A 27,456-nucleotide genomic window follows, 5' to 3' on the forward strand; every position below is an offset into this window, starting at 1 on the left:
AAAGAATATTTTGCATCTTATTTATGAATTGTTTTACAGTTTCAAATATCGGAGGAAAAAATTGCAAGGTGCGCTTTAATCTTCCCGTCCAGTGTAAACAGGGCACAGTCGCGGTCGTTCTGTAATCGGTGGTTGCAGTGGCTGAACCTTTAAGGATTGGTCACATGTGCAGGTGATGAAGCTAGATAAAAAATTAATTCGGTATATAACCGTGCGAGGCAGGTTCCCCATATCGCTATAGCCACCTGTGAACACTTCAGTTTGATGCTAAGTATACATATACTCCAACAGTGTTATTGGTATTCAATTCATTGATAATTCGTTAACTTAGGAACTGGATGATGGCGTTTGGCATCCGTCTTCAATTTCCATCGGTAACACCATCTGCATATTATCAGTCGAACCAAAGCTATTTCTTTCATCCATAATGTAATGCAGGGAATGTAATTTTTGAACCTTTATTTCATAGGAATCTTTGATCTTATCAAAGATTAAGAAGGAGTTCTGTGAACAAATAATAAATACATGCATGCAAAATAAATTAATCTTATAAATGGTTCACTATTGGGGGTTGGGGCAATGAAAAAATGACAATAACAACTGATCTTGGTACCGGTATTTAATATCTGATAACTGATATTTGATAACTGAAATATGGTTCAAAAAGACTGAAAAGTTCTATCAAACTAACAAGAATCATTTTCAAAGGTTCTTTTCAATACCTGATACTAGTGTTTCGAGGCAATTATAAGTGCAAGGAGACCGGATCCGGAAATATTATTAAAATACACCAAAGAACATTCTACAGAGAGAAACTTTGCTTATCTTAGTATATCAGACATTGAAGACATTTTTTGCATAAACATCTCATAAAACGAACCTTTGATTTATCATGTCTGATTGAAATTAGCGTCACAATTCGGTCATATTTCTCTAACCTTTCAGAACATGAACGGAATTATTGACATGTTTTGGCAGACCCAGAACAAACAACAAGGACCCGTTAAGTACATTTGAATTGTTGTTGAGGTTTTTCAAGATTTAGACTGTAATCAAGTTTCTGATTCAGCATAATAAAGCTGATGAATATAATCTTTTAAACCTCGGCAGACATCTGTATCTACAGACTTTGAAAATAAGATCTAACGAATCCTATATTAGCCGTAGACGAGCCTCTTTGTGACCGAGGGGTGACGTTATAGCATGTTTTGTGTGGTGCAGGAGAATTACAAAAATTTACGGTAAGCTGATAATGCTAATAAATGAAGGCTTATTGGTGTTTGTAACTGGCCTTGTATTTATCAACCTTATTAAGTAATATGGATGAAGGCTTTCATTAGGCAGTGGGCATCATTATCTAGGTTATTTCAAGCAGCCTTGAAGCTCCTGTACCGGCATGGATTCTGAGATAATTGGCAGTTAATGACCGTTGTGTCAGGGAGGCATTTCCAATGTCCACTTATCTCGAGCTCTTTCCTGTATGAGTTTTGTCTTTTGCAGCATATATTGAGCTTTATTCCTGGTCGATTGTGACTTATTCTCCTCTACTGACAATAGAAAGTGATAACAAAACATTAATAACATGTGATGTTATGACCATTTCTACGTTAGGAAGTAAAATGGCCATGCCATGTTAATGCTGCAAGAAGCATAAAGTTGCATATGAACTACTATAAATTTCTATGACTTTGGGTCGTGTTCAACCCAGCTCCGAAACAAAACCAAGAAGCAAATCAGGTAAGAACTTGTAAGCATCACAATGATATGAATATATTTCTTATTCCAAAACGCCCTTGTCTATGCTTAGTAGCTGAAGGAGTAGGGTTAAGGGCAAACTGGTTGTAATATTTTACATATCAGCCAATTTGATATATCTTATACATGTGTATCAAGAAGCAGTTGTTGATCTTGATTAAATGGCGATGAAATACTTGTACACTGGGTCGCTGGATTTATGTACATGTATTAATCCCAAACGCTTTCATATTTTTCATCATGAGTTTACTTCAAAAGCTGAAAGTTTCTGACAATTAATGCTTGAAAGAAACAATCGAAAACCCGCACTCAACAGTTACTAAATATGGTGCATGTGGGAAATATACTGTCGAATTAACGAGTTAAGAGTGGTCTCATTAGGCCCTAATGTTTACACTGAATGGCTTATTCAAATTTTTCTATTCGATACAAATTAAGATCACATATCCCGGCCTTCTCCAATGCAGGCTTTCTCGGGATCATTAGATGCGTGATAGGGATCTAAAGTATCATTCGCGCAATAGTACCCTACAGTTGTTATAAAGTTATATTGTTAAAATGCCCTACAGTCGGGTGTTTGTTTTAAGAAAATGACTCTGCATAATAAAATATATCTGCCTACGGTTCCATTAGGTTGATATCATTAAATAACTACATTTTTACTTTGCTTTTAAAATGCCAACCCACGAGATGTTCTTGTTGATCAAGAGTTTAAATAAAAAGCGTGGATACTAGATATACATGTATAATTAGATATTTACCATATTTTCACAAAAAATGAAAGAGGAGGATGTTTATTTATAACGACATAACTAAGAGTCCTTTGAGGGCTACGCTATCAAAAGAAAACAGCAAACCATTATGACCACCAAAGATTGAACTTGGTGAGAAACCAAGCATGTATCACTTAAACTATTGGGCAGCATTCGCATTCTAGTGCTCCATTTTTATATCGTATACATGACATAAATACAGAATTCTTGATCAATTAGTGACGGAGAAAGCACAAGCAGAAATTTTAATACCGATTAATGCAGGATATAATTCATAGGGATACATTCTTTAAAAAACACGAGAGAAAAAAAAACCTTGGGACCAAAATTTGCAACCATTTAATTATTTGGGGTTTTTTAAGTAACGAGATCTAATTTCAAAAATGTAAATACATATAAAAAAAGCTCAGATGTTCACATAGAGAAATCAATTGCTTCCTTAAAAGGGCATTAACAGATATCTTACACGTTAGCAAAATCATATTGAGAGTCCAGAGTGAACGAGTAGAAATATTAGCTCACCTGTTCTTTTAACTCTATAAATGTTGTGTTATTTCGTCATCACGAATTTTTCGTCAGAAACCCACTGCCAATCTCGCATACGCCTACCGACCGTGAGCCAACTTACTGAACTTTTCTCGTTGTAGTGATTACATGTTTTTATTATCCTCAATTCACCAATGATATAGTGAAACTATTTTGTTTTTGACGATCATGTTATAAAAACATGCCGTTGTTGATGGATGCCCGTCAACGCATTAATACAATTGGCGAGATTTCCTTCACGGAAGTGCAAAGGAGCCAATCGGAAAAGAGCATGAATTATTCACGATAAAAGAAATCCTGCGACTGGTCCCATTGTTAATTAGCATCTGCAGGAGTTGAACGTCGGTTTCCGACGATGTTACATATGTATCGGAAGGGTCCCACAATCAAAAGACAGATCTATTACTGGTATACATGTATCTAGTTCAACCTTGACAAGATGAAGCCTCTGATTTTAAGAACGCATAGGAACTAAGTATCTTTTGATATATAGACAATATTGCAGTGAAATCGGTGACCATAATTACTAATAAATCTTCCTTCAGCAAATAATAAGATATGAAATCTGATGAATAAAACAGTTCATCATTAAGAGGCATATGTCGGTGTGCTTTCCTCACTTCAGAAAATAAACTATTTAATGTTTCTGAAGTGAAAGTCGCCATAATAAACTGAAACGTAAAGAAATTGGACTACGCTGTGTAAAAAAAGATCTGATTAATAATATAATTGATATTAAATATATGTACTTTTAAAAGTGTGTTTTATCAGTGTATATCTAAAATGAGGAGCAAGAAAGCCTTTAATACGATGTACTCGCGTGGTGAACAGATTGTTTTATTGCAGGAAATCATGCGCGCGAAACCACGAACAACGTGTGGTAAATTCCGGTGGGTTATAATTGATGAGAAATATTAACTTTATTAACATCTGTAGCATATAGTGCAATACTTCCCCGATAGAAATATAAGTACATGAATATTTGATTGGTGATACCTCATTCATAACTCAAACAGATTTTTACTATTCCTCAAATGCTCTTTTCTCTTCATCGCACTGTGTACCTGATGGCCAACTACAACCAGAGATTAAGCTAATTCATAGAATTATGTCCTGAAATTTTTTTTTTTTGGGGGGGGGGGGGGGGGTACATGTAAGCATTCACTTATTTGCTTAAGCCATATCTAAAGTTGAATAGCATATATATTAACAACGAGGAAAAATGTTTTTAAAAACCCATAACAAAAGTAATGTGTATTTTGGCATCAAGAGCAGTGTCTTCCTGACTTGATGCAATTAGTCCCCGCCCTCGATACATAAAAGTGTCAGCTATTTTCTATCTTATTGCAACAGAGAGAGAGAGAGAGAGAGAGAGAGAGAGAGAGAGAGAGAGAGAGAGAGAGAGAGAGAAAGAGACTTTCTTCGCACTTCATATTAGATGATAATCAAATTGAATAACAAATCATTTACATGTATTTTCTATATTTTTAAAATAAAAAATCATACAAATAATCAACTAATGTAGAACTAGTACTTAGTCTGAGCTCTTGTTTCGGCATTCAGTAGTCTTCATTCTTACATTGAAAAAAAGAAAGCCCTAGGCTATATTACATAACATACTACCACTGCTACTAAAACAGAATCGCGTCACCTAACAGTTTCCTAGGAGAGCAATTAGTTAGATGGTAGAACTAATTTTATTATGAAACAGACACAAAAAGTATTATACAACGAGTTTTAATCGAAATTTTCAAGAAGCACATTTTTTTAAAAAAGCGATCTTAGATAAAGGGGATAATTACACACTTGGCGTGTGTTATATCTCGCCTGAGCTTTGTATAGGATTATACTGCCTAAAAAGTACATACTAAAATGTACATACAATTGTATCTCGTAAAAATGAAGAGTTGCGTTAAACATATAAAACTTTGTTCTCCATGACCGAATTAATAAAGGGGTTCTTTTCCTTTTCTTTTCTCGGAAGTGTCACGTGTAATGTGATTAACAAAAGGCTACATTGTATATAATGCTATTTTGGTATGACACTCCGTCCAAAAAGTGTTATTTATATATATATGTCATAGAGTGCAGAGCGGATACGATGCCCGTGTGATAGAACAGTATCTTCAAAGCAAATACAATTGAATTTGGTGGTGCATGTAATAATTCTTCTCGACCTAGTCCATCTTTTTCTTTTTTCTTTATTTAAAGATAAGACAGTTTTCAAAAATAAAAATTGACTTTTTAAAGATGAAATTTGATAAAAACTGTAGCTTGTCAACGCAGGTTTATGTTAATTATATATCATGTCCCAATAACCTTAAGATTAGGTGTCACCCCAATCCCTCTTAAAATTCACTGATTATATCAACTCTGCTGTTGAAGAATTATGAAGATCTAATCCCTCCACACTTGTTTCAAACTTGCGTTATACAAATCTTTTCTCTTCATCCACACAATTATTTGTATATACGTGGGACAGCACTGGATGATATATGAATTTCTTAACGTTTTGATTTTACGACATTACGGAAATCTTTATTCTATTATTAGTAGTTTCGTCACGCACGAGTGACTTGGCGCGTAGTATAAATAGTTTTTCATGCGTGATTTTGGTCATTGCGACGTTCGTTACAAGGTTGTAAGGAGTTGATAGTAGCCCTCCCTGCCCGCCCTGTACACTGTATTGCACAATTTACATGTTTGTTTATATGATTTGCAATTATTTTATATATACGTTTGTGTCTAATTGTTATTAAATGCGATCTTGTAACGAACGCACCTGACCTATTTCATTTAGTTGTTGTTTTTTAAATTAGACAAGAAAAGATTTATTTTCGGAGGAGTGAAACGAAGGAGAAAATAATTGTATATACGTGGGACAGCACTGGATGATATTTGTATATACGTGGGACAGCACTGGATGATATTTGTATATACGTGGGACAGCACTGGATGATATTTGTATATACGTGGGACAGCACTGGATGATATTTTTATATACGTGGGACAGCACTGGATAATATTTTTATATACGTGGGACAGCACTGGATAATATTTTTATATACGTGGGACAGCACTGGATGATATTTTTATATACGTGGGACAGCACTGGATGATATTTTTATATACGTGGGACAGCACTGGATAATATTTTTATATACGTGGGACAGCACTGGATAATATTTTTATATACGTGGGACAGCACTGGATAATATTTTTATATACGTGGGACAGCACTGGATGATATTTTTATATACGTGGGACAGCACTGGATGATATTTGTATATACGTGGGACAGCACTGGATAATATTTTTATATACGTGGGACAGCACTGGATGATATTTGTATATACGTGGGACAGCACTGGATAATATTTTTATATACGTGGGACAGCACTGGATGATATTTGTATATACGTGGGACAGCACTGGATGATATTTTTATATACGTGGGACAGCACTGGATAATATTTTTATATACGTGGGACAGCACTGGATAATATTTTTATATACGTGGGACAGCACTGGATCAAAAACTACTGGTGAGTGCCTATTTAATTTACTATCGACTGACTGAAATACTAGTTTGACGGCATAGGTCTTCTACAACCTTGGACTGGGTATTTCATCCGAATTTTTTCAGACCGGGAGCTACAGACTTGCAGCTAACTTGTCACTTATGGAAAAAAATTAAAATAAAAGCATGAGCATGCCCAGTTTGTGGCACCCAGTTATTATCATATTTTACTAACAATCTGACATTATAAAAAAGAAACGACACATCTACCATCATGTTAAAAATTCTGTTACGTCACAATAATGAACAAAAAATATAGCACTAATAATTCTGTTAATTAACAACAAAAGTGGCCCTCTATAAAAAATGTAGCAACGAATCTAGTTCTGCGGCAGATGCAATTGATAACACACATGTAATATATTTAAAACTGGATTCGGTTTTTAGCGTCAGTTCCGTATTTTTGTCGGTGTTGGTAAAATGTATATATTTTCATATCTGCTGTTAGAGCATTTCCTGTATTTAACTGTTTACACTGTTAAATTGTAAACCTCTAAAATAACCGCACGAGTAACTGAATGAAGACGATCATATACATGTAGCCTAAGTATCAAAGGTCAATCAAGTGGATGATATTGTTTACTGCAGTGGATTTGTTAGAAAATTCATTGATATATCCAGCAAATCGTAAGTGCCAATTCGTTTAGATTTGGAAAATATTCACAAAATGTAAATAAACTTCTTCCGGTACATGTACCTTGTCTTGTAAGAACATATCTTAATTATTACGTTCATGTTTTGAATGTATATCATTATAACAATTCTTATTTTTCCAATGAAGTGTCATTATTTAAAAAAAAAAATCAAACCCAAATACAATATTCAATGCAAGCAAATCTATGTATAATTCTGCATTATGCACATATCAACGTCATTTGATGAAAAGAATTATAGGAAGCTCAGTACGTTTTTCCATTGGTTTTTAATTTCTCTTTCAAAAAAACAATAGGTAATGAACAATTCAGTATAATAAAAAGTACTAAGTTGATTTACGACAATTTTAAGAACAAGCTGCTACCTTATGAACATCGAAATCGAATCGCCAAAAGGAAATATATATAACTCTCAAATTGACATATACCTGCCCGTAATGAATAAAATAGATATATACATAAAGCACATGCAGGGAATTTCACTACATTTGAGCTCCACCTCCGCCACGGTCGGGGCTTCATCTTACAACCTCTGGATCCCACTCTCGTAACACTGAGCGGCCACCGCGCTAACCACTCGGCCATTTAGTTCACCGTCTTGCCTAGATGGTCGAGTGGTTAGCGCAGTGGCCGCTCACTGCTAGGAGAGTGGGTTCCAATTTCAATTCAATTTTTTATTCACTCAAGACCAGTTCACTGGTATTTGAGGTTCAAAATCAGTATATACAAATATACACAAACACAGTCAAAGATCACATGTACAGTAGGAGTAATAATGACGAAAAAAGGTTAAGTTTACAATACAATAGGTTGTTGAAGTTGGTTTCTGGAAGAGCAGACTTTGAATTTTTTCTTAATAAATATTGACAAGTTTTTTAGTTTTTCTACATTAAAAGTATTCATGAGCTCGTTAAATTTTATAATATTTGGGTTTTCATAATATCTCTTGGGCAAAAACATTTTTCTATCGTTTACAAAATGTGTACATTCTAAAATATAATGAAATTCATCCCCAATACTATTAGAGTCACACATTGTACATTTTCTTAATTTTTTTTTCAATATTATGCCATCTGCCTGTTTCTATGGGGAATCGATGATTACAAGTTCGTTTTGTAAACTTGATCCGTAGATTTGTACATTGTACAGTAGGTAAAAATCAACAAGTACTTTTCTAAATTGAGATTTGTTTTAAAAATTCTTTAATTAATACATTTTGGTGAGTTATCTACTATACTTTTCCAATAGTTCCAGACAACGTAAGTTCAAGCCCGGCCGTGGCGGAGGTGGAGTTTCAATAAAGTGAACTCCCCTGTGCAAAATAGGTACTTAATGATAATACATGTAACCTAAATAATTTAAAGTAAATTTGTTTTCGTAACTTTTTAAATCGAGACCCATGATCTCTCTCTCTCTCTCTCTCTCTCTCTCTCTCTCTCTCTCTCTCCTCCTTTTAAGAGGAAGACAACTCTTTTCTCAAGTTAAATGATATAATTTTCTTTAATGAATTCGTTTTAATAATGTCACGCTCCACTGTATGGTTAAATAAACCACCTATGCTTACTATCTCTGAGACACAAATAACATTAAACCTCTCCTCCTCTCTTTTTTTAGTTGCTTACATGATGTTAAGATTCTACTTCAGTTTGTCTAATGTTGTCCGCATGTAACGTGCATCTTTCCCTAAACGTTTTCTCGAAACTTTCTCACTCTTTTGTATTCGTTGATTCTTACAGAAATGACTCAATTGCTGAGCTTTTTAAACACTGAACAGATACAACATTAAACAATGACTTATATACCTGTAATTTACTTAAATAACATTAAATTTAAAAGGAAAAAAATTGCTACTTCAGATACCTGTAGAGTGTGTAATTGTATTGCCCTATGGTCAAATCAGAGGATCACATAAAGTACGTGTGTATTTAGGCCACACCAATATAAATTCTTGTTCGTCGGACCCCGCGCGCTCGTATTATAATAAAACTGCACAAATACTGTCATTATTAAATTCCCGCATCAAGTAAATTCTGCGCTGTTTTCTGTTCTATTCCGCTCTATTTTTCATATTTTAAATAGTTATAGTTTATAAACCAGAAACAAGTAGAAAAAATATTACCGTCTGCACAACTTAATTTTTTTTCTACATTTGCTTCTATTGGCCTAGAATTTTCCGAGGATACAGAAAACAAAATGTGGCATTTGATATGAATATATGTATATGTTTTGCTGTTAACCAATATCTTCTCTGACCAAAATGTGACGTATATTCATCTCGAATCTTGTAGAACCGCAGATTCAGATAACGAAACTATTAACTGGAGTAGCCATCGGACAGTTAATATTTATGTAGAATACATCCATTATTTCAATGTCTTTGGTAGGAAAATGCATCTCTGAACGTGACAAATGTATGTAATTCTTCTTCACAAACCAAACTCACACATTCCTCTTAAAAAAGATAAAAAATGAAGCAGAAAAAAAAGAACAACAAAATGAGGACGTTTAGTGCGGAATATGTGGACCTACTGTATAGGGACAATTATCGCCATGTTTTGGTTTTAGATTCCAGAGAGTTGATGGAGATAAGGCAGTGTGTGTGATATCTTACAGTCTGAATACATGTATACTCTCTCGTTCAAATGCACTTTTAAGTTGTCAGTTAACACCTCGATTTCGTTTGCAATTTTTTAATAGTCAAAATATTTATCATTCAACGAACTGAAAATAGATAAAATTTACAGATTCACTTCATTGATAAGAGAGCTGCAAAGCTCAGAAGATCTAAGGTAAACTTTCGCTTTTCCCCCCTTATCTGTATCTAATTAAACTATCTTGAATGAATATGGTTTTAGTAAAAGGCATGCAAGACTAGAAAAACAACTTTTTTACAATTTTAATGGAACGTTCTATCTCGTAGTTATCATCGCCATAGAGAATGCATGGTATTTCATGATTCTAATTAATTTATACTGTCTCTTGTACAATTAATTCTAAGTGCATCGATTTGAGAAAGACGATTGAACGTTTTATAGTTTCTAACGCTGGAATCTTCTTAAATCTGTTAATAATTCCACACTTTCCGACTTTGAGCCACCATGAATTTATTGCGTGTAAACACTTTAGTCTTGAAGTCTCTTCGAAATTCTATAATTAAAATGTAAAGCTATTACCGCTAACGATCATAATTTCGAATCAACTACTTTTTCTTTCAAATAAATCAATGTAAAATGTGCTTAATGATTCGGTATGTTAATGGTAACAATTAAGAAATCTATACCAAAACATCTAGTTCTAAACACACAGTTTGATACGCGATTCCATACACAGATCAGCGCTCTACAGCTAGAGTACGTCAATATGTTAGTTTAAAAATGACGTCATTGCAATAAAACAGATTTCATTACTAATTCCAAAATGTAATAAAGGTTTTTCTTCTCTACAAAACATAAATTCCCTTTTAGAAACATCGACTGTTAAACTTTATTTCCTTCGTCGACGTTTTTGTTCTGTTTTCGTCGAATAACATAGTATATACGCGTTTGTTTTGATGACCCTTACAAAACCCTCTGAGTGATGCAGAAATGTTAAACCCCAAGTGACAAAGTTTTAAAAGCTTGTTGCAATTTGATAGACGCTGCATATCCACTGCCAGCCTCCCAGCAATACGCCGAGTCGTGTGCGTCTAGTAGAAAATACGAAATGGATCTTCTTACTGTTAATCTTTTGGACTTTAATTTCTGTTGCTGCATTTTAATTTCGGTCGGTGAAATATTGTTTTTAAAAACACTCATATCGCAAAGGGTCTTTGAATGAAAACTCAACATGCTGAAATGAACAAGCTAACTGGTGAGCGAACCGATAGCAGGGTTCTGATAGGGATAATTAGGGCCAATTAAACAACTGTCCTGGATTTTGATCGAATTATCAAAAGCGCCCTAATCTAACATCAACCGAATTATCTTTGATTAAAAATATTCACGCCATAAGTGTCTGTAGAACTATTTGCAGAATTCAGACCTCGGTGGTACACTTTATTTATCGCGATACACTACAAAGATAGCAGAAATGATATTACATAAGTGAACAAGAAAAATCTATACTTTGATATTTTTTTTGATTCCAAGTAAGAAAACAGAATCGGCCAATAACTTGACAGAAGTTCAATGCGCAAGTGCGGACAAGAGAGGAGAGAGTATCAGAGAAACTATGAGTTTGAGTATCCCTGGTGCTAGGAGCCACTATACAGTACTGCTTATATAAAGGAGTCTCCCAACTATACAAGCAATTGATTGCAATATCGACCCTAATGTAAAAATTTCCTCAGGACCTAAACGGGGTATTAAGACAGATCCCAATCCGAAACTCATCACGATCGGGTCCGGATTACTCTTCTCAAATACAGAAACAAAATAATTTCCAGAGGGAACTTGAGTGAAAAGGTATTACACTTCTGTACGTGATCAAACTGCAAAATCGCAACACCTCTTGGATATATGTATTGGTATAGAAAACTTTGATACGTTGTTCTCTTGTAAGTTGTACGACGGAATCAATATTTGCATTTGAAGAGTTTGTTTCTGGGAGTTACTTTGGACAGTTTTCTTTGCTTGGGGTGAGTAAACATTCCGCGTTTTATTTTTGACGAAAACACACACCACCTCTGAAGGTATTCGAGATGAAATATTTTATTTTTAAAGTTGAACCGTTTCTTTCCCTGAAACAGCGACTTAATTAAAGTCAGACCAAATAAACAATGCCACAAATTGGCTGCAAAAGCAAATTAAGTTTAGCAAATTAGCTAAATAAGATTTTTGAAATGAACTGTACCATAGTGAAGTTCTGTGGTGATTTTTTATCTCTCCAGTGCCGGAAATTGTCAGTTGTGACAAAATTTGAAAGCTATGGCTCGAGTTCAATAACTGATTACAAGGGACAGTGAATACCCCAGCGACAGCCCCATAAAAATCTTCCCTCGTGCTGCTACCCGCACAGACAGTCCTTTATCCCGTCTCTAGTGCTTACATAGGATTATGTTTTCTGTTTAAAATTGCGGCTCGTTTTAATTATATTAGCATCGATTAACGATTTTCACACCCAAGCTAACAGCAAGTGGCAGATACTCTTTGAACAAGGCAGAAAAAGTGTTTATCGTGCTATCGCTTGTTGTGGGCTCAATAGACTGGTGGTCGAATCAGGATAGGATTCACACAAGCATGCAAACAGGCAAACAATGGCATCCAAATCAAAAGAGTGTTCAAAGGAAATATGTTTTCCCCTTTTTAAAATTCTGTTAAATAAAATGTTATTAATTTGATAGTTTACCTTCTTTTTGTCCCTCGTTTAACTTTATACATTTTTCTCAAAAAGTCACGGTCCTGACACTTTGGAAACGACATTTTACATATTTATATTCTGTCAATTTGATAAACTTTTGATAAACCTGTTAATGTAAGCTCTAGGGAACCAGACAAGGAAGTTTGGAGTTCAGTCTGTTACTATTCTAACCAATAATCGTAATGATGGTCGGTGATTGATCGTGCCGTGATCGTGAGGGGTCGGGCCACATTGATACTCCGGATAAATGTGTTTTGATACCAAGACGAATGAATGAAACCCGAATAAGTAAACAATAATCTTAACTCCCTTATGAATCAAAGTCTCTAAACGCATCAAACAAACTTGTCAAGTTCGGACAATAAAGGACATGTAGATTTATCTTCCTAAGTTCAAACTCGCAACCACTGGCCGATGTGAGTGATTGTTCCGCATTTACTAATGCTCCAAAGTAGATTTATGGCCAGAGACAAGACATTGGGTTTAGTCCAATATCTTCAAAAAATCAATGTGGATAGGCATTACGACGAGCTAGGTCCAATGTCATCAGTCTGTATCCCAAGAGAAATAAAACACCGGGGCACTACTGGAATCCCACGATAAGTGCTAGACCTGTTATTAGGCCGCCATAGATTGGTTGGGTCTTAGTCAATTGTTACATTATTATCGTCTGGGGATTTTTTTCGTTGTCTTTTATTAGCAGTGATCATTCAGTGTACAGCTAGTAAAGAGATGGGTCTTTATGTTCCGTTACTTTTACTACGGCATTCCCCGGACGGTTTCGCTGAGAGACTAGCGTGCCCACTGGTTGTCAAAATCACAGTCCGCACCTTCGGTGACCATCGCCGATAAATTAAGGACTTCTACAGCAACAGGGCTGGGAAATGAAGCACCATTTTGTTGGCACCAAAAGCAATTCATATCTTTCTTTACGAACTATGTCGGCTTTGCACGCTCAAGGACCGCGATCAAATGATACAATTATGAGATGAAAGATTAATAAAATACACTGATTGCATGTTGTTTACTGAAATTTACCAGTTGCATTACATAATATGCTACAGATTAAAAAGTGGTCCATTTCACGAAAAGGTTACATTATCATCCTTAAAATAATTAACAAATATTTTGACGTCTCTGTTTTCTCCATTAAATCTAAATTTAAATGTATCAACTTTTTAAAAATATCCTTGCGATGACACAGTAGCACATTTTCAAGGTCATTTAGATATGCATGGATTTATTATGCACATTTTTTTTGATCTGGGTTAAAACTTATTTGAATTTTGATTGAAGGTTTGAAGCAGAGTGCTGTGATGAAAAAGGCCGGTGGATGAGAAGAAGCCCCCAAATGGCACACGGCCCGATCGATGGAGTACTGCACGATCCATAAGTTTACTACTATGCGTATATTATCATATGCCAGATTTGAACAGGTTGAATAACTAAAACTACAGAATGTGGACACAGTGGTAAAAACCGTCCGAGTGCGAAATTTTAATTCTTGAAATGGGTTCTTCTAGCTTGCATACAAGTGGGAAAGGGACATTTATAGGCAAGGTTCCGCCTAGTGACATGGGCAAGGACCAGACGACTTCCAAATTATGGAAGGTAGTGACAGAAGCGAGCACAGGACTGAAGCGGGCAAATTTGAGAGCGCCATACACAGAAAGCGAGACCGGAAATGACAAAGAAGAGACAACTAACCAGTCCATGCCAGACTATTTGATCGAATTAATATGTTCGGGTTTAAATGAAACAAATTCGGAATACGTAAGCGTATGTGTGAATAACAGTGCCAATGTGTCGTCAACAATGTCCAATGTGAACGAGAGTTTCCCATACGACAACAGTACTTCCGGTCCGGACTTTGAGGGGGAGTACCGTTACTGGATTCTCGCTCTGATTCTGTTTCCTCTGTTGACTGTGTTCGGCAATGTGCTCGTGGTGATGAGTGTTTACCGAGAGCGAAGCTTGAGGACCGTCACCAACTACTTCATCTGCTCTCTGGCTGTCGCTGATATCATGGTTGCTGTGATGGTGATGCCGCTGGCCATATATCTAGAGGTGAGTTCAAACATCGGTCCTCAAGATTAATCTAATGTGCAGTGAAAACCAACTCACATTAGTTTTTCAAGAAAAAAACCTTAGTCGTGTTAACTCATTTATTTTAAATTATTTTTATCAACATAAGAGATTAACCAAGAAGCGATGTTATCGGCCTGTTCTACTCTTCTGCTATTTACTCACCCATTATGGTCTCAAACGACTAGATGTGTTAACGTTATAAGAGCAATATACATCGAAGCATCTGTTCATAAATTAATTGCACACTTCTGATATAGTAAAGATATGAATATTCACCCATTAAGAATCAATCACAAAGAGTCAAGAAAAATGGACATCAAAGGGACAAAGAAGAGGGCGTGTCAATATAATAGATACGGAATCGAACATCAAAACAAAAATGGAGTATTTAATCTTGATTTCGATAATGAACAACATTCAGTGAGATTTACGGCCGTTTAATTCGTTGTTCTGTACCCTTTGATAATGGACATTACACGAGAGAAATCTCTGACAAGAGCGGGCCATGATATAGCTCTGTAACTATGGTTTATCGTCAGCCCGATGTTCCAACTCCCACTTTAACTAGATCCGAGATTTTGCTAACCTTGTAATCAATTACTTATCCCAGAAGTTCTACTGTGAGGAGGAGAGAATGTTCTCAGAGTCTGATAAAAATCAAACCATTATGTTCTGGAAGCATAATAAGGCTATTTATAGTCATCATTAAAACAGATGAAACAAACGATAGAACCAAAAGATTGTCATTAAGGCATAGTTGAAATAAAAAAAACTTGTTTAAATTTCACACAGGTGTTAAAATGTTGGAAATGGCAAGGTCCCGCGCTACATTATAAAACTGAACAAGCTTTATCGACAGCAGCCTTTAGGTTCCCAGTGATGAAACTCTGAGGTTACAGGCTATCTCACGCATTGTGAGGACCCCTGAGGCGCAACTAGTCCTTTTTTACATCATCATAGACACATAAATCAAATTTCTCAGCAAAAGTATGGAGAGAATTGGCCCTATGTGAGACTTTTTGTTCTCTCCCCGTACGCTTACGACGTCAGAGATTTGATTTATAATAAATCATCTGTTTGCTTGTGTCACGAAAATCAAGACACCTGGGAAGAAGTTCATGAAAATAAAAACAAACCGTGATAATAATCTAACAATTCTACAGTGTGCTAAAAGCAGGCCGACTCTGGGCTTTGTAAACTCGGTAAATATGGACATTATGGTGTAATTCGAGTTTAGAAGGTTTCAGATGTATCTCATCCAAGAAAATTCATTTGAGATTTTGACTTTAATTAATCACACGCTCGTTCACAAATTGATACCCAGGTTGATTTAATTGAACGATTATCTCAAGTTAAATATGTTTTAACCTACTAAATATTTGTAATACTTGTTATCATTTAAAAAAAATAGTTCTATATGAATATGCACGTAACTTGCGTGTAGAGAACTACATATTGGTGGTATGGTCCCCTTTAATGGAAACAGCTGGGTCTTACCACAACGTGTTGTACGAGTAAGTACAGCATGATTATCCCTGCTGACTGACACTTTATGTGGTAGGAAGTGAGCACGAATGTCAATATATTGATGAAATCCATATAATTTTGGCTCCGAAATGATTTCTGAAAAGCCAATTCTGTTCATATTGTTGGAATGCTTGTCTAAATGTTTCTACTATATTCTGGAATCTTGGCATTTCTGTTGTTGTTAAACCAGCATAAAACCCCCGTGGCAAAAAGCTGGGTCTCCTTTCTTTAACTCTCTAGAGACGTTGCAAAGGTTTGTTGGGTTTTATCAGAACTTAAATGGAATGTTCAATGTCGAAGAACCGAGGGCTTTAGAATTGTTAATTGAACTCATTTGGCCGTAACTGATTAATATATTGAAAACTTAATTGAGTCTCTCCACTCATAATAAACCAAAGCCACCTCTAGTCTAACGTTCAAAGAAAAATGAGAGTTATTTGTGGCGGATCGCGAGGCTGACCAGCCAAGAATTCTAGTCTGGTGCTTATTCTCTCTCATCACTCATCGCACTGCATTCCAAGCAGACCCCGCGAGGAAACGAGGCAAAATATTTATTCTGGCAATGTTCGAGGGAAAAAACTTTTGATTTTAATACTTTTGAAGTTTTGTATCCCCTAAAAATATTGAATTTGTTTTTCAAGAGATTATTTCGTATGTTTTTAAGAAACTTTAATTTTTTGAATACCAAATTTCGGAAGAAAATAACTACAATCATTGTGGAATCCACAGAGCGCAGGTATTTTTAGACGGGCATGCACGTTTGAATTTGTCAAGGTATTTTTATTTCCTTTTGAACATAAAACCTTCAATAATAATAAATAATGAAATGTTAAGTACATGTTTGAAGCTGTTTGCGTTTCTTTGATGTTAAGAACTTGTGTTTTTCCAATATGCACGATCACTTCGATTTAAATGCAGTACCTTATTAAATAAAATGTTGGAAAGTTAAACAAAGTATAGGAGATCAGCCATTGATTGCAAGCACGACAGTGAAATTTACCTCGTCCCGTAGCCTGGCGATCAATTTCACTCGGTTTCTGTGACACGTTGGGTGAATTGGCTTGCAATAAAATCGACCTCTTTTACAAACGAAAACAGTGTAACGAAATTCGACACCAACAGCCACACTTGACTTGTAAACAGATGTCTCTCTCCAATTTCAATTCAATTCTTTTATTAGCTAAAACCAGATGATTGGTATATGATATACATATATGAGGTACAGATATGACCTACACTGTAAATATATACAAATAAATAGATCAATAATACAGGTCTATCATATAAGAATTGTAAAATGTACAGTAGGTTGACAAGGTTTTAGGAATACATCCCAAGAGTTATACTATTTAATTTATGGGTGCATTTCTTTCGATTCTCTCTCTTCAATTGTGGCGGAATTCAGTGGCTTCTATGTAAATAGCCACGGCAAGAGAGTGTAGGTCCTTTATATGTCGCCAGTAATACCAAGCCATTGATATCAGATCATTCTATGGTTAATTTCATCGATTTTCCTAAGCATTCTGATTGATTATCGGCAAGGGTTAGTTTAATATATGCATACAGCTTTTGAAAAAAGAAGAAGAAATATTTTAGTTTTGTTATGAATTCTAATTGATCATCAAAGAAAGTTTTCATTTTGTACGATTAGTTTTCGTGTCAGTAGTGAACTTTTGCTCATTCTTGTTCAATTTATATTCATGTATGACTTCCTGGTTGCCGGCTGTGGAATTAACTTGTCAGTAATTGATGCGATGTTGTAATTTTTAAGTAACTTTCACCTGATTAACTGTAAGAATAAAATTTTCATTTAGCTTAATATGAACTTCATTGATAAGAATTATAAATATAAATACAATTGATGATTTACATCATGAAGACATAAACGCTACAAGAATAATATGTCATTTTCTATTGCCTCATGAACTGCAATTCTTAAAACAATATTCATTTCCTGTGTAACTATGTGAGGAAGAAAATAATATTATCAATAAGTTTCACCTGAATAAAAAAAACCTCAAAATAGTTATTTATCATGAAACGTATTCACTTTTTTGTATGTATTTTGAAACAGACTAGGTGTATTTTTATATTGTATATCAAAACGCGCACTGACTGAAATCTTGTTTAAGTTCGGTTGGTAACACCGGTGAATTGATTTGACATTAATCTAATCGCAGTCCTTTACCTGCCGCCTTAAAAGATTTCTTCTTGTCAACACGTGCTCAATGGTCGGGGCAACCATTGAGTGCAAGGGACTTGGAGTAATCCCCGCTGAAGCTGCCCATAGTCGAATGACAAGTTGTGTACATATCATGTAATCCACCAAAACAAACAATTCAGATGCTGACAGATTTCTTCACGTGCAGCTTGTTATAGGTGTAAAGCACAGTTCATCTTTCACTGCCAACTTCAGTTTCCTTTAACATGTGTCACAGGAAATGATAATGATAACTGATTGAGATAGTCGTAGTTTGGGGGCAAGAAGTTTGTTTTCGTGTAAAGATTGTGTTACGATTAGATTTGTTGTGGTGGAATGATTGTCAGCTGTAGGCCTGGTAACTCAATCTGTAGAGGAGCGACATATTAAACATCAAAATCATTATACTCATCTTTCATGTTATCGGGTTTTTTCTTTCCATTTTTTTTTTAAATAAAAAAAATCTGACAATTAGATATTCTATATCTGGACTGATCAGAAACATTCTCTGACAATTAAATAATGTATGATAACTGTACACTGATCAAGGAGAAACCGAAATAATTTGTTTTAAATATATATTTCTTCTTATCGATGGTTTATCGGGTTCTTTTAATTCACACTTCCATGGGTAGTAATTATGACTTTTTGTAAGCTGGTGTGGGAGGATAGTTCAGCGGTTTGATGAATGTTTGATTACTGAACGAAACGTCGCCCACCAAAACAATCAGATAGTTATTAAAATAATTGCAGAACAAGAGTAGAAATCTCGGCGTCACAACATGTCTGATTGAAGTTTTCCTGCAAACAAATTATTTTTACAACTCATCAAAACAATTTTTTCTCAGTAGATTTTTTTTTTACAGTGAGACTCTTTAATCAGGAGTAAAACGTCATTAATTTGAAAACTCTCTCTCTCTCTCTCTCTCTCTCTCTCTCTCTCTCTCTCTCTCCTCTCTCTCTCTCTCTTCTTTGTCACTGTCCAATACAATGAAGCCACAGAACTTTGGCTCTACGGGAATTACATGTTGACAGACCGTAGATCTATAGTTCCATCTACAGGTTTTAAAGGAAGGGACCGAACCCCTCAGGATTTTTTAATATAAAATTTTTCACATAACGTAATCCTAAATTAAGTTAAGAACCCATAACCGTGCGCAATTTTTTGTTCATAGAAACATCTTTTTGTGTGAATGGAACTGTAGCTCTAAGGGTATATCAACCCGAATTTTTCGTACAGCTAAAGTTCTGCAGCTCAATACAAGGTTGTTTTGATTTGTGGCTTACGAAGCTAACGAGCATTGATGATCCAACCTGTTGTCTCTGTGTATGACTAGACATCCGGAACCGCGCTTATTCACAGACCCTCTGTTGGCTTTCCTCTTCAATGTACTGTGGTTTTACGATTTGATTTTGTTTAACATTAGTGTTAAGTCCATGTGAATGGGTTTATAGCATGTTTACTGATAAATTCAACTCACTGCAGATAAAGCTGACACACGTTGAACACAGCAACACTGAAGCTGCTCAGATGTTGTCACTTCTGGTTCAAAAAATATTGCAATAGACAAATCCCCACTCTATTACCGCAACAAATTAATTTGTAATTATTAAACTTAAGTATGAAGAAGGTTTTTCCCATTTCATCCAGGTTTTTTCCCCAAAGGTTTTTTTAAATAAATTTTCTATATTGACTTTATTTTTTAAAAAAGGTAGACGAAGAGAGAACTTGAGCATATGGTTAGCAATAAGCTCTAAGAGTCGACCGTTTATCTTCTTTCTATTTAGGAGTTTGCGGATACAACCGGGTCGTAATGACATTGTCACTTGTAAGCCCCTACTAGTCCGGGCCGGATATTACTAAATGCGCACAATTGTCAGCTCACTGTCAGGACGAAAATAAAGGACGACAAAGAGACTGTCAAAAACAGACATCGAATGTACATCGGAGTCGCTTTTAGATAATGAGCTGAAGACAAGCTATTAACTAGTGCTCTTCACTGGTATTGATAAGCCCACTGAAATACTGAAATAAGACAGACCCACTCCTTGGTTCTGTTTGACATACATCTTGGAGTGACAATGTCCTAAATAGTATATCCCCTCAATACTTTACGATGAATATTTTCATCCACTCTATCATACACCTATATGGGAACGACCCAGGTCCGACCATAATCGCCGACAGTTGATTTCAACCAGTTAATAGAAGGACCAAGAAAAGAGAGATGGGCATTTCCTCAGAAGTGGTAATTCAGGTGGAATTCCGCATCAATAATTGGTGTCATTGGTGCCCATTGGATCATGCAACGGGTTCGTCTGCAGATACAAAGCAAGCAATGTTTAACAATTCTGACCTAAATGGCTTAGGTACTTTGATTGTTTTATGGTGTTGTCAAATTGTATTTGTTGAAATTGCCGACTAACCTTTGCATAAAGATTTTTATCTAGAAGATGTTCCAACACTATATGCCCAAAAGGTTTTACATGATATCTTAAATGGATCTGGTATTGAAGCAACATAAATAAAAGTACTTTCGGTTTATGGAGTTCTGATGGCTTAATCGAGATCGAACTGTTAGATTAATTTGTTAAAATTAATAGATATTCGCAATTATTAATGATAAAGCAGACCGCTAATGCAATGGCGGCAATCATAGGCTTTATATAACAGTAGGTCATCTAATGCGTAGTTCGCAGCCCTAGAATTTAATTAGTAGCCCTTTAGATTTTAATATGATTAATCTGGAAATCGATATATTGTCACCTGTAAGGTGTTGCATCAGCCCCTGGTCACTCTAAGTTCGGATGACCTCCATTCATTCGCCGTACAGCAGGAACCAACAGGACCCGTTCTCAAAGCACGGGAATGGAGGCTGTGTGTAGGTATCAGCGATTGTTCCTCTGAATATTTCATGAGGTGACCTTGATAATTCTCCTCATGTCGTAAGATGGTATCATTTGCTGATGTCTATTTATGAAGTTCGGCAAAATGTACGACTCGAAAAAAAAAGGGCTTTGTAAAAAAAATATTGTTTAAAATTTTGCTGTTCTCGTTAATTCATCAACTGTGAAAAAATATATTTCAAAACTTTGCCGTTTTTGCCAATCCAACAATTTTATTAGAAATCGACATTAGATAAAAAAAATGAATAAATGTAAAGTTTCATTGGGACTGGAATGAAGATCTTCAATGTGATGTCCGGCTTTTTGCCCTCTGTGAAACTAGATTTTGATTAATGTTAAACGATACATTGAATTCTGAATGCGGTATCTCTTGTTTGGTGTCCAGCGTTTAGTTATAAATTCCATTTGTTTGTTTACTGTACGCAGAAACCCTCTACCAAAACTGATTGAACAGACTTTGTACTAGCACGATTGCATTTGAGTTTCTTTTATGCCTTCAAATAGCGACATAAAGGAACGTAAACGAACTCATATAGATGCCGATGGATAGCTGGATTCGGTTTTAATCTTGTTCATATCTCAGTCTAAAAGAAACATGAAATGTGAAGTTATCGCTGGATGATCCAATAATCCAATTTACCGCCCCGCCAGATTTAATTATAAAAGTTGCAACTTTGAATCAATTTACCATTCCATGAAATGAAAGTCGATCTCCTAACCTAAGACAGTCAAACTGCTACCAGAGATCGGGATGTCTGAGACACTCAAGGATACACACTGTTCAATTCGCTGCATACAGTGCACCCTGCGTCGACGAGTCTCTGAGATTTCAGACATCACCGAGACCAGAAGTCTGAGGGTAAATAAAACAAAGAAAACGGATATAGAATCTGTTTTTACATATATAATTCGCACAATTAATCAAGTTCTTGCCATTTTTAAGCCGTAGTAGGAGGAAGCACCAACAAATCTACCGGTTCTACCAAAATTTCATTTGACTCTGTAGAAGGTTCACAGCTGCTCCCGGCTTGTTGTTATTCAAATAAACCCTTCTTTAGTTCGGGCGCGTTTGATTGAATTTTCTACCGGGCAAAGGCGAGGGCTCCAAATTGTCATTTTCTCAATAAAGCAAGCTCTCATACCAGGACACGCTGTTTACTTTCTAATATCGTCCTGTTAACATGGCTTGGTTTCTTTACTGGTTTTTTTTTTTTGTATCTCTGTCGTGGTTTTTTTATTTGTATTCATTTACGTGTATCACCAATGGTATACAGAGAATTTCAGAGATATATTCGGTATATGTTATGAACAAATTAACATTTCCATTAAATTAGCCTCGCAATATAATCATTACATCCCAGGGCAATAATGAAAGGCAAACATAATTCTACATCGATGCACTAATCTAACCTTAATTTATTTTACAGCATCATATACACACATTCTTCATCACAGTCTCGTTATCACCGTGATGACACATGGTTTTTTTTCTCTTTTGAAAATGAGCTCAGAGCAGATACGTATTGAAAAAAAACTCTATCAAAATGTCACAACATTTTTTTCAAGGGAAAATAATTTACCTTTAATTAATCTAATGCAGGAAAATCAAATTGGTCACAAACTAAGCCATTGTGCATTTATAAACAAATACATGTAACTAAAAAAAAAATTAAATATTTAATCTTAAAGTTGTTCATTAAAAACATTTATCTAAGTATAATGTAAAAACTAAAAAACCTAACATTGCCCCTTGTATAATATAGATTTTCATTATTTTTCACTACGATGAAATTTACCAAGAAGTCCAATATAGATACGTACAGCAAAGAAAGATATACAAATTTAGCTACTTTGCTAAGTGTAATACTCATTCAATGGTTTTCTTGTATTTTGATAAGTTGTTCGAACAAACAAAAATATAACTGGCAATTAAATGGAGAGATAAAATCTACAGAAAGAAATCAAAAACAAATTATGACAAAATTGCACAATAAGAAAATTTATTTTGGTAACTTTCTAATTAAAAACAAGTCTCGCATATTTATTCAAATTCTAGTAACTGATGAAAATGATGGCAAATAACTTCTAAAATCCTCGACATGTTAGCAAGATCTTTCGGATGTTTGAATTGCATTATTGCATGCATTTTACGCATAGCTCTTTCATAACACCCAGCAGTCTTCTGTTGTTTTCTTTGATACACGTCAGTGCTTTATCTCCTGCCCCCTGAGCCTCGCTGTTCCTTATCCACAAATTCTTTGAGACCTCAGGCACATTTAGAAGTGGATCAATTGAGTATGCACTTAGTCTATAATAATTCTCATTGCTCACGTGCAGATTGTGCAAGAAATTCAAAGTTCTGCGCACTGACAGGCGTAATTAAGACTTAATCAAGATTGATCATGTAAGAGACTGGTGCTAATCCAGTTACTGTAAAATAAAAATGAATGTCGATGCGTTTAAAACTGTTATTTTTCTAATTTTCGCGAACAATTAACCCCGAAAAAAATTCTTGATAAGAGAACTAATTGTCTCCTCGCCTGCTTTTAGCTCATAACTTGTTCTCCAATGTTCTCATTTTTTTTTCCACAAATAAGTAGCTATACGCCATAAAAAATGATGAAAAATCACTGGAAATTATTTTATTGTTATAAATTGTCTCCTTTCATTTTTTTTGGTCTTGTCACGAGATAGTTAAATTATGATTATTAGACAAAGGGAAGAAACAAAATGTAATGTCAATAAACAATTAAAGAAAGTTTTGGATAAATTTTGTTTTTGTACAAATATCAACGGATTTTGCTCTCTTATGCCATGTAAAAGATCTACAATTCTTTGAAAGGTTCTTAAGAAACATACCCATGTAATTTATGAAAACATTTGATCATGGGGAACTTCTTCACTGAATTGTTGCATGCACTATTGCTCCATTGTGCACGCTCTAACTTTGTTTATAACAACTGGACGATTTACTGGGTGAAAGAACGTTATTGCTGTATTTGAAGTGGTCTTTATGGTGAAGATAATAATCGGATTAAGGAACATTAATATCCACAAATCCAGCAAAGTCAGAACTCGACAATATAAATGTCTCATTGTGTCTCGTCATTTTTAGTTGTTCACACTGTATGTGCTATTTTTTTTTATATCTTGTATCTAAAACAACCTCGTTTCAAATTCTGGATCCCGGATCCCGGAAAAAATGTCCAATCAAATATGAAATGATGCAAAATTAACTTTGAATAAATTCAACCATTTTTTTCAATAGGTATTAAATAGTTTTGCTTACTTAACGCGTCTGGGCCTCAATATTCTGAGTAGAAACTAATTAATAAAAAAAAAGTTGTACCTCGACATTTTCACTATTTCACTATTTGTTTACAAAAGTAAATATGCTTTCTTGCAGAGATAACCTATTAATGTCTTGCATTTTAAGGAATCCATGAATGCAAAATGTTTGTTAAGCGTTCAGCTTTTCACGAATGACTTGATTATTGATATTAGTAAATATTTATCCTTATCTTTTTTTTCTGCTATTTCAATATGGTTTATAAGATACCACGTGACTCATGAATTTTCATGAATTAAGACAACGAATTCTGATAACTGCTTTTTTATGAACAATTTATGTTGTCTCTGCTAAATAAAATCATGTTTAAAAACAAATTCTAATTCCGTATGAGAAATACAAAAAAAAAAACATGCTAAAACTCCTAATCATGCTCATTATTCTTCGCCTCACAGAGTCGAAAAACTTAAACTTAAAAAAAAATACTTAGAATAATTTCGAATAATTATCAATTTAGTTATATTTGCAAGGTGCTTTAAAGAAGTGCACCGTCCCTACAATTGCAGCACCCTAAGAAGCTGCGCTCATACATCAATGGCTAATCATTGCGGCATGATTTGACTGCCATGATTTCTGTGACGAGATCCACCCAATCGTCGACACAAAGGAGCATTGCCATGATTTATAGATAGATTGATTCATTTGTTCGGAGATTTGTAAGTATAATGCAATGATAAGGCTCAAAACAATATCCATGCATTATATAAAAACCTCCTGACGAATTGGTCTAGATCTTAATTCAATGGGCTTTTCATGCAAAGTTAAATGACATAACACGATGTCTTTTTTCAAATGTTGTATGCAACTTAATATCAATTTTTAGGAAAGTCTTGCGGCAAAATCAGATAAAGATGGCATTCTCGGGTCTTGCAGCAAATCAAAAAACATTATTACGCAAATTACACCATATTTTGTTAGACATAATAGATCAATAACGCAGCTCACAGCTATAGCACCGTCATATCAAGTGATGGTGGAGCAGACACTATCACAAAACCAATTACATGTTCTGTTCACAAGTGATGGATCCAATGCTTTTTGTACATAATAGAGCTGAGAAAACAGATTTTGGAAGAGTAATTGAGCCGAAACATATCTCTGCTTATCTCCTACAATTAATTTCAATTAATTCAATGACAGGCTTGGATAGGAATTCCCAAATCACGACATAAAAATAATCAACAACAAAAGACGCTCAGATCTTAACACTCTAACGATCCCATTCACATCGACTTTATTGCAAAATATGAACAAAAATATTGAGGGAAAAAATGTAAAATGACCTAATTTTGAGAGGAGATCTAAATATACCATCTAATCAGAATTCTATTGCATTTTGAATCCTACCCTTGGGTACAAATTAACTCTGGATCAGATGGGAAACATCTAACTGTATTTTCGTGTGAGTTCTACGATAATGTATTCTGTAATCGATAAAAGAACCTGTATCACTTACTTATAAAACGATACCAGGCGTTTGATGTACCTCATCGGCCGCGCGATAATTCGCTAAAGGGACCAAACCTTCAATGGAAAATGAACAAAAAACCTCGACATGTCAAGAATTAACGATGCTGGTTTTGATGTGAAAGTGCTTTAATAATCAAAGCCGTTGTGTAAGACATGAACGATAATATAGAGTTGTTTTACCGAGCGGTCAATTTTACTTCGATGCTCTGGTCTGTTTGGTTATTTTGTAAGTAACAGATCATTATGGTAAAAGGGCTAGCTAGAACCAGCGAACTAACAATGAATTAACACAGTCCAAAATATCTTCTTATGACACTATATGTTTTTGGTGAATTCTTCTCCACAATTAAGGTCTACTGTATTTTAAAGCAACATGCTGTCCTAGATTGCTTTTATGGCAATTCTACTTGTTTGAATCTTTACAATACAATAACATATATCGTTACAGCTTATCACAAAAGTGAATTCAGTGTAAAGCAATCAATTTTTTAATTGATGACAATAGGGGAATTTTACATCATATAGAGCCCCTAAACAGCGTTTTTCCAAAAAATTCTGAACATAAGTTTTATTATACTTTCATGTTAAATTCTTAAATCTGATTGGTTTAGACGCAGTTAATAATCCGTTCTATTACCCTCAGCGTTAGCAACACACTTGACAACGGGTAACACAAGGAATTGTTTCATGCGCGTAAATTATGCGCGTACGGTTCGCCGTAGAATTCACGTCATTTCTGTATAAAAGCAGTAAAGTTAAAGACATTCGGTATAATAAAATAAATAGTACCTGTTTGGGAGGGTAACAATTAAAATCGACACCCCTCGAAAACCATTGTCAACCTCCGCTTCGCGTCGGTTGAAAATGGTTTTCTCGGGGTGTCAATTTCAACCGTTACCCTCCCAAACAGGCACTATTTATATAATATACCATAATTCTGATGGTTCAGATAGTAAATTATAGTTTATGTAATTAACAATCAAATTATAAAAGGCATCTCAGATTGCTTAATTAAGGTCAGATGCGAACTATCTTCCATTTTTTCTACTTTTTCCTATCTCCACAATGTGAAGATTTCTCCTTAGTAAATTCATAATTATATTTTTATGTTAATATATTTTTTATGTAGATATTAAGTGTTTAATTGAAAATATATAGTATGGCTTTATTTATAAGCATTCCAATGCATTTTGCATGCTATTTTAAGGAAAATTCGAAATATTCGAGCTCCGAAAAGAGCCTGGTAATGTACCCGAAATTGTTGGGAATGA

General features: G+C 34.9%; 1 protein-coding gene across 4 annotated transcripts in view; it reads left to right on the forward strand.

Annotated features, from left to right (window-relative positions):
• Positions 1 to 1,543: 1,543 nt before the first annotated feature.
• Positions 1,544 to 27,456, forward strand: part of LOC128156653 (dopamine D2-like receptor) — a 41,452-nt gene continuing 15,539 nt past the window's right edge. The window contains exons 1-2 of one of the 4 annotated variants that reach the window (XM_052818873.1): positions 1,544 to 1,737; positions 13,941 to 14,711. In XM_052818873.1, coding sequence (XP_052674833.1) covers positions 14,154 to 14,711 — 558 coding nt within the window. In that variant the 5' untranslated portion in view covers positions 1,544 to 1,737; positions 13,941 to 14,153. Of the gene's footprint in view, positions 1,738 to 7,196; positions 7,282 to 11,251; positions 11,923 to 13,940; positions 14,712 to 27,456 lie in introns of those variants that run through there. The other 3 variants (XM_052818874.1, XM_052818871.1, XM_052818872.1) reach the window with 3 other exon arrangements.

Source organism: Crassostrea angulata, chromosome 7 (genome assembly GCF_025612915.1).
Source record: "Crassostrea angulata isolate pt1a10 chromosome 7, ASM2561291v2, whole genome shotgun sequence".
Taxonomy (NCBI): domain Eukaryota; kingdom Metazoa; phylum Mollusca; class Bivalvia; order Ostreida; family Ostreidae; genus Magallana; species Magallana angulata.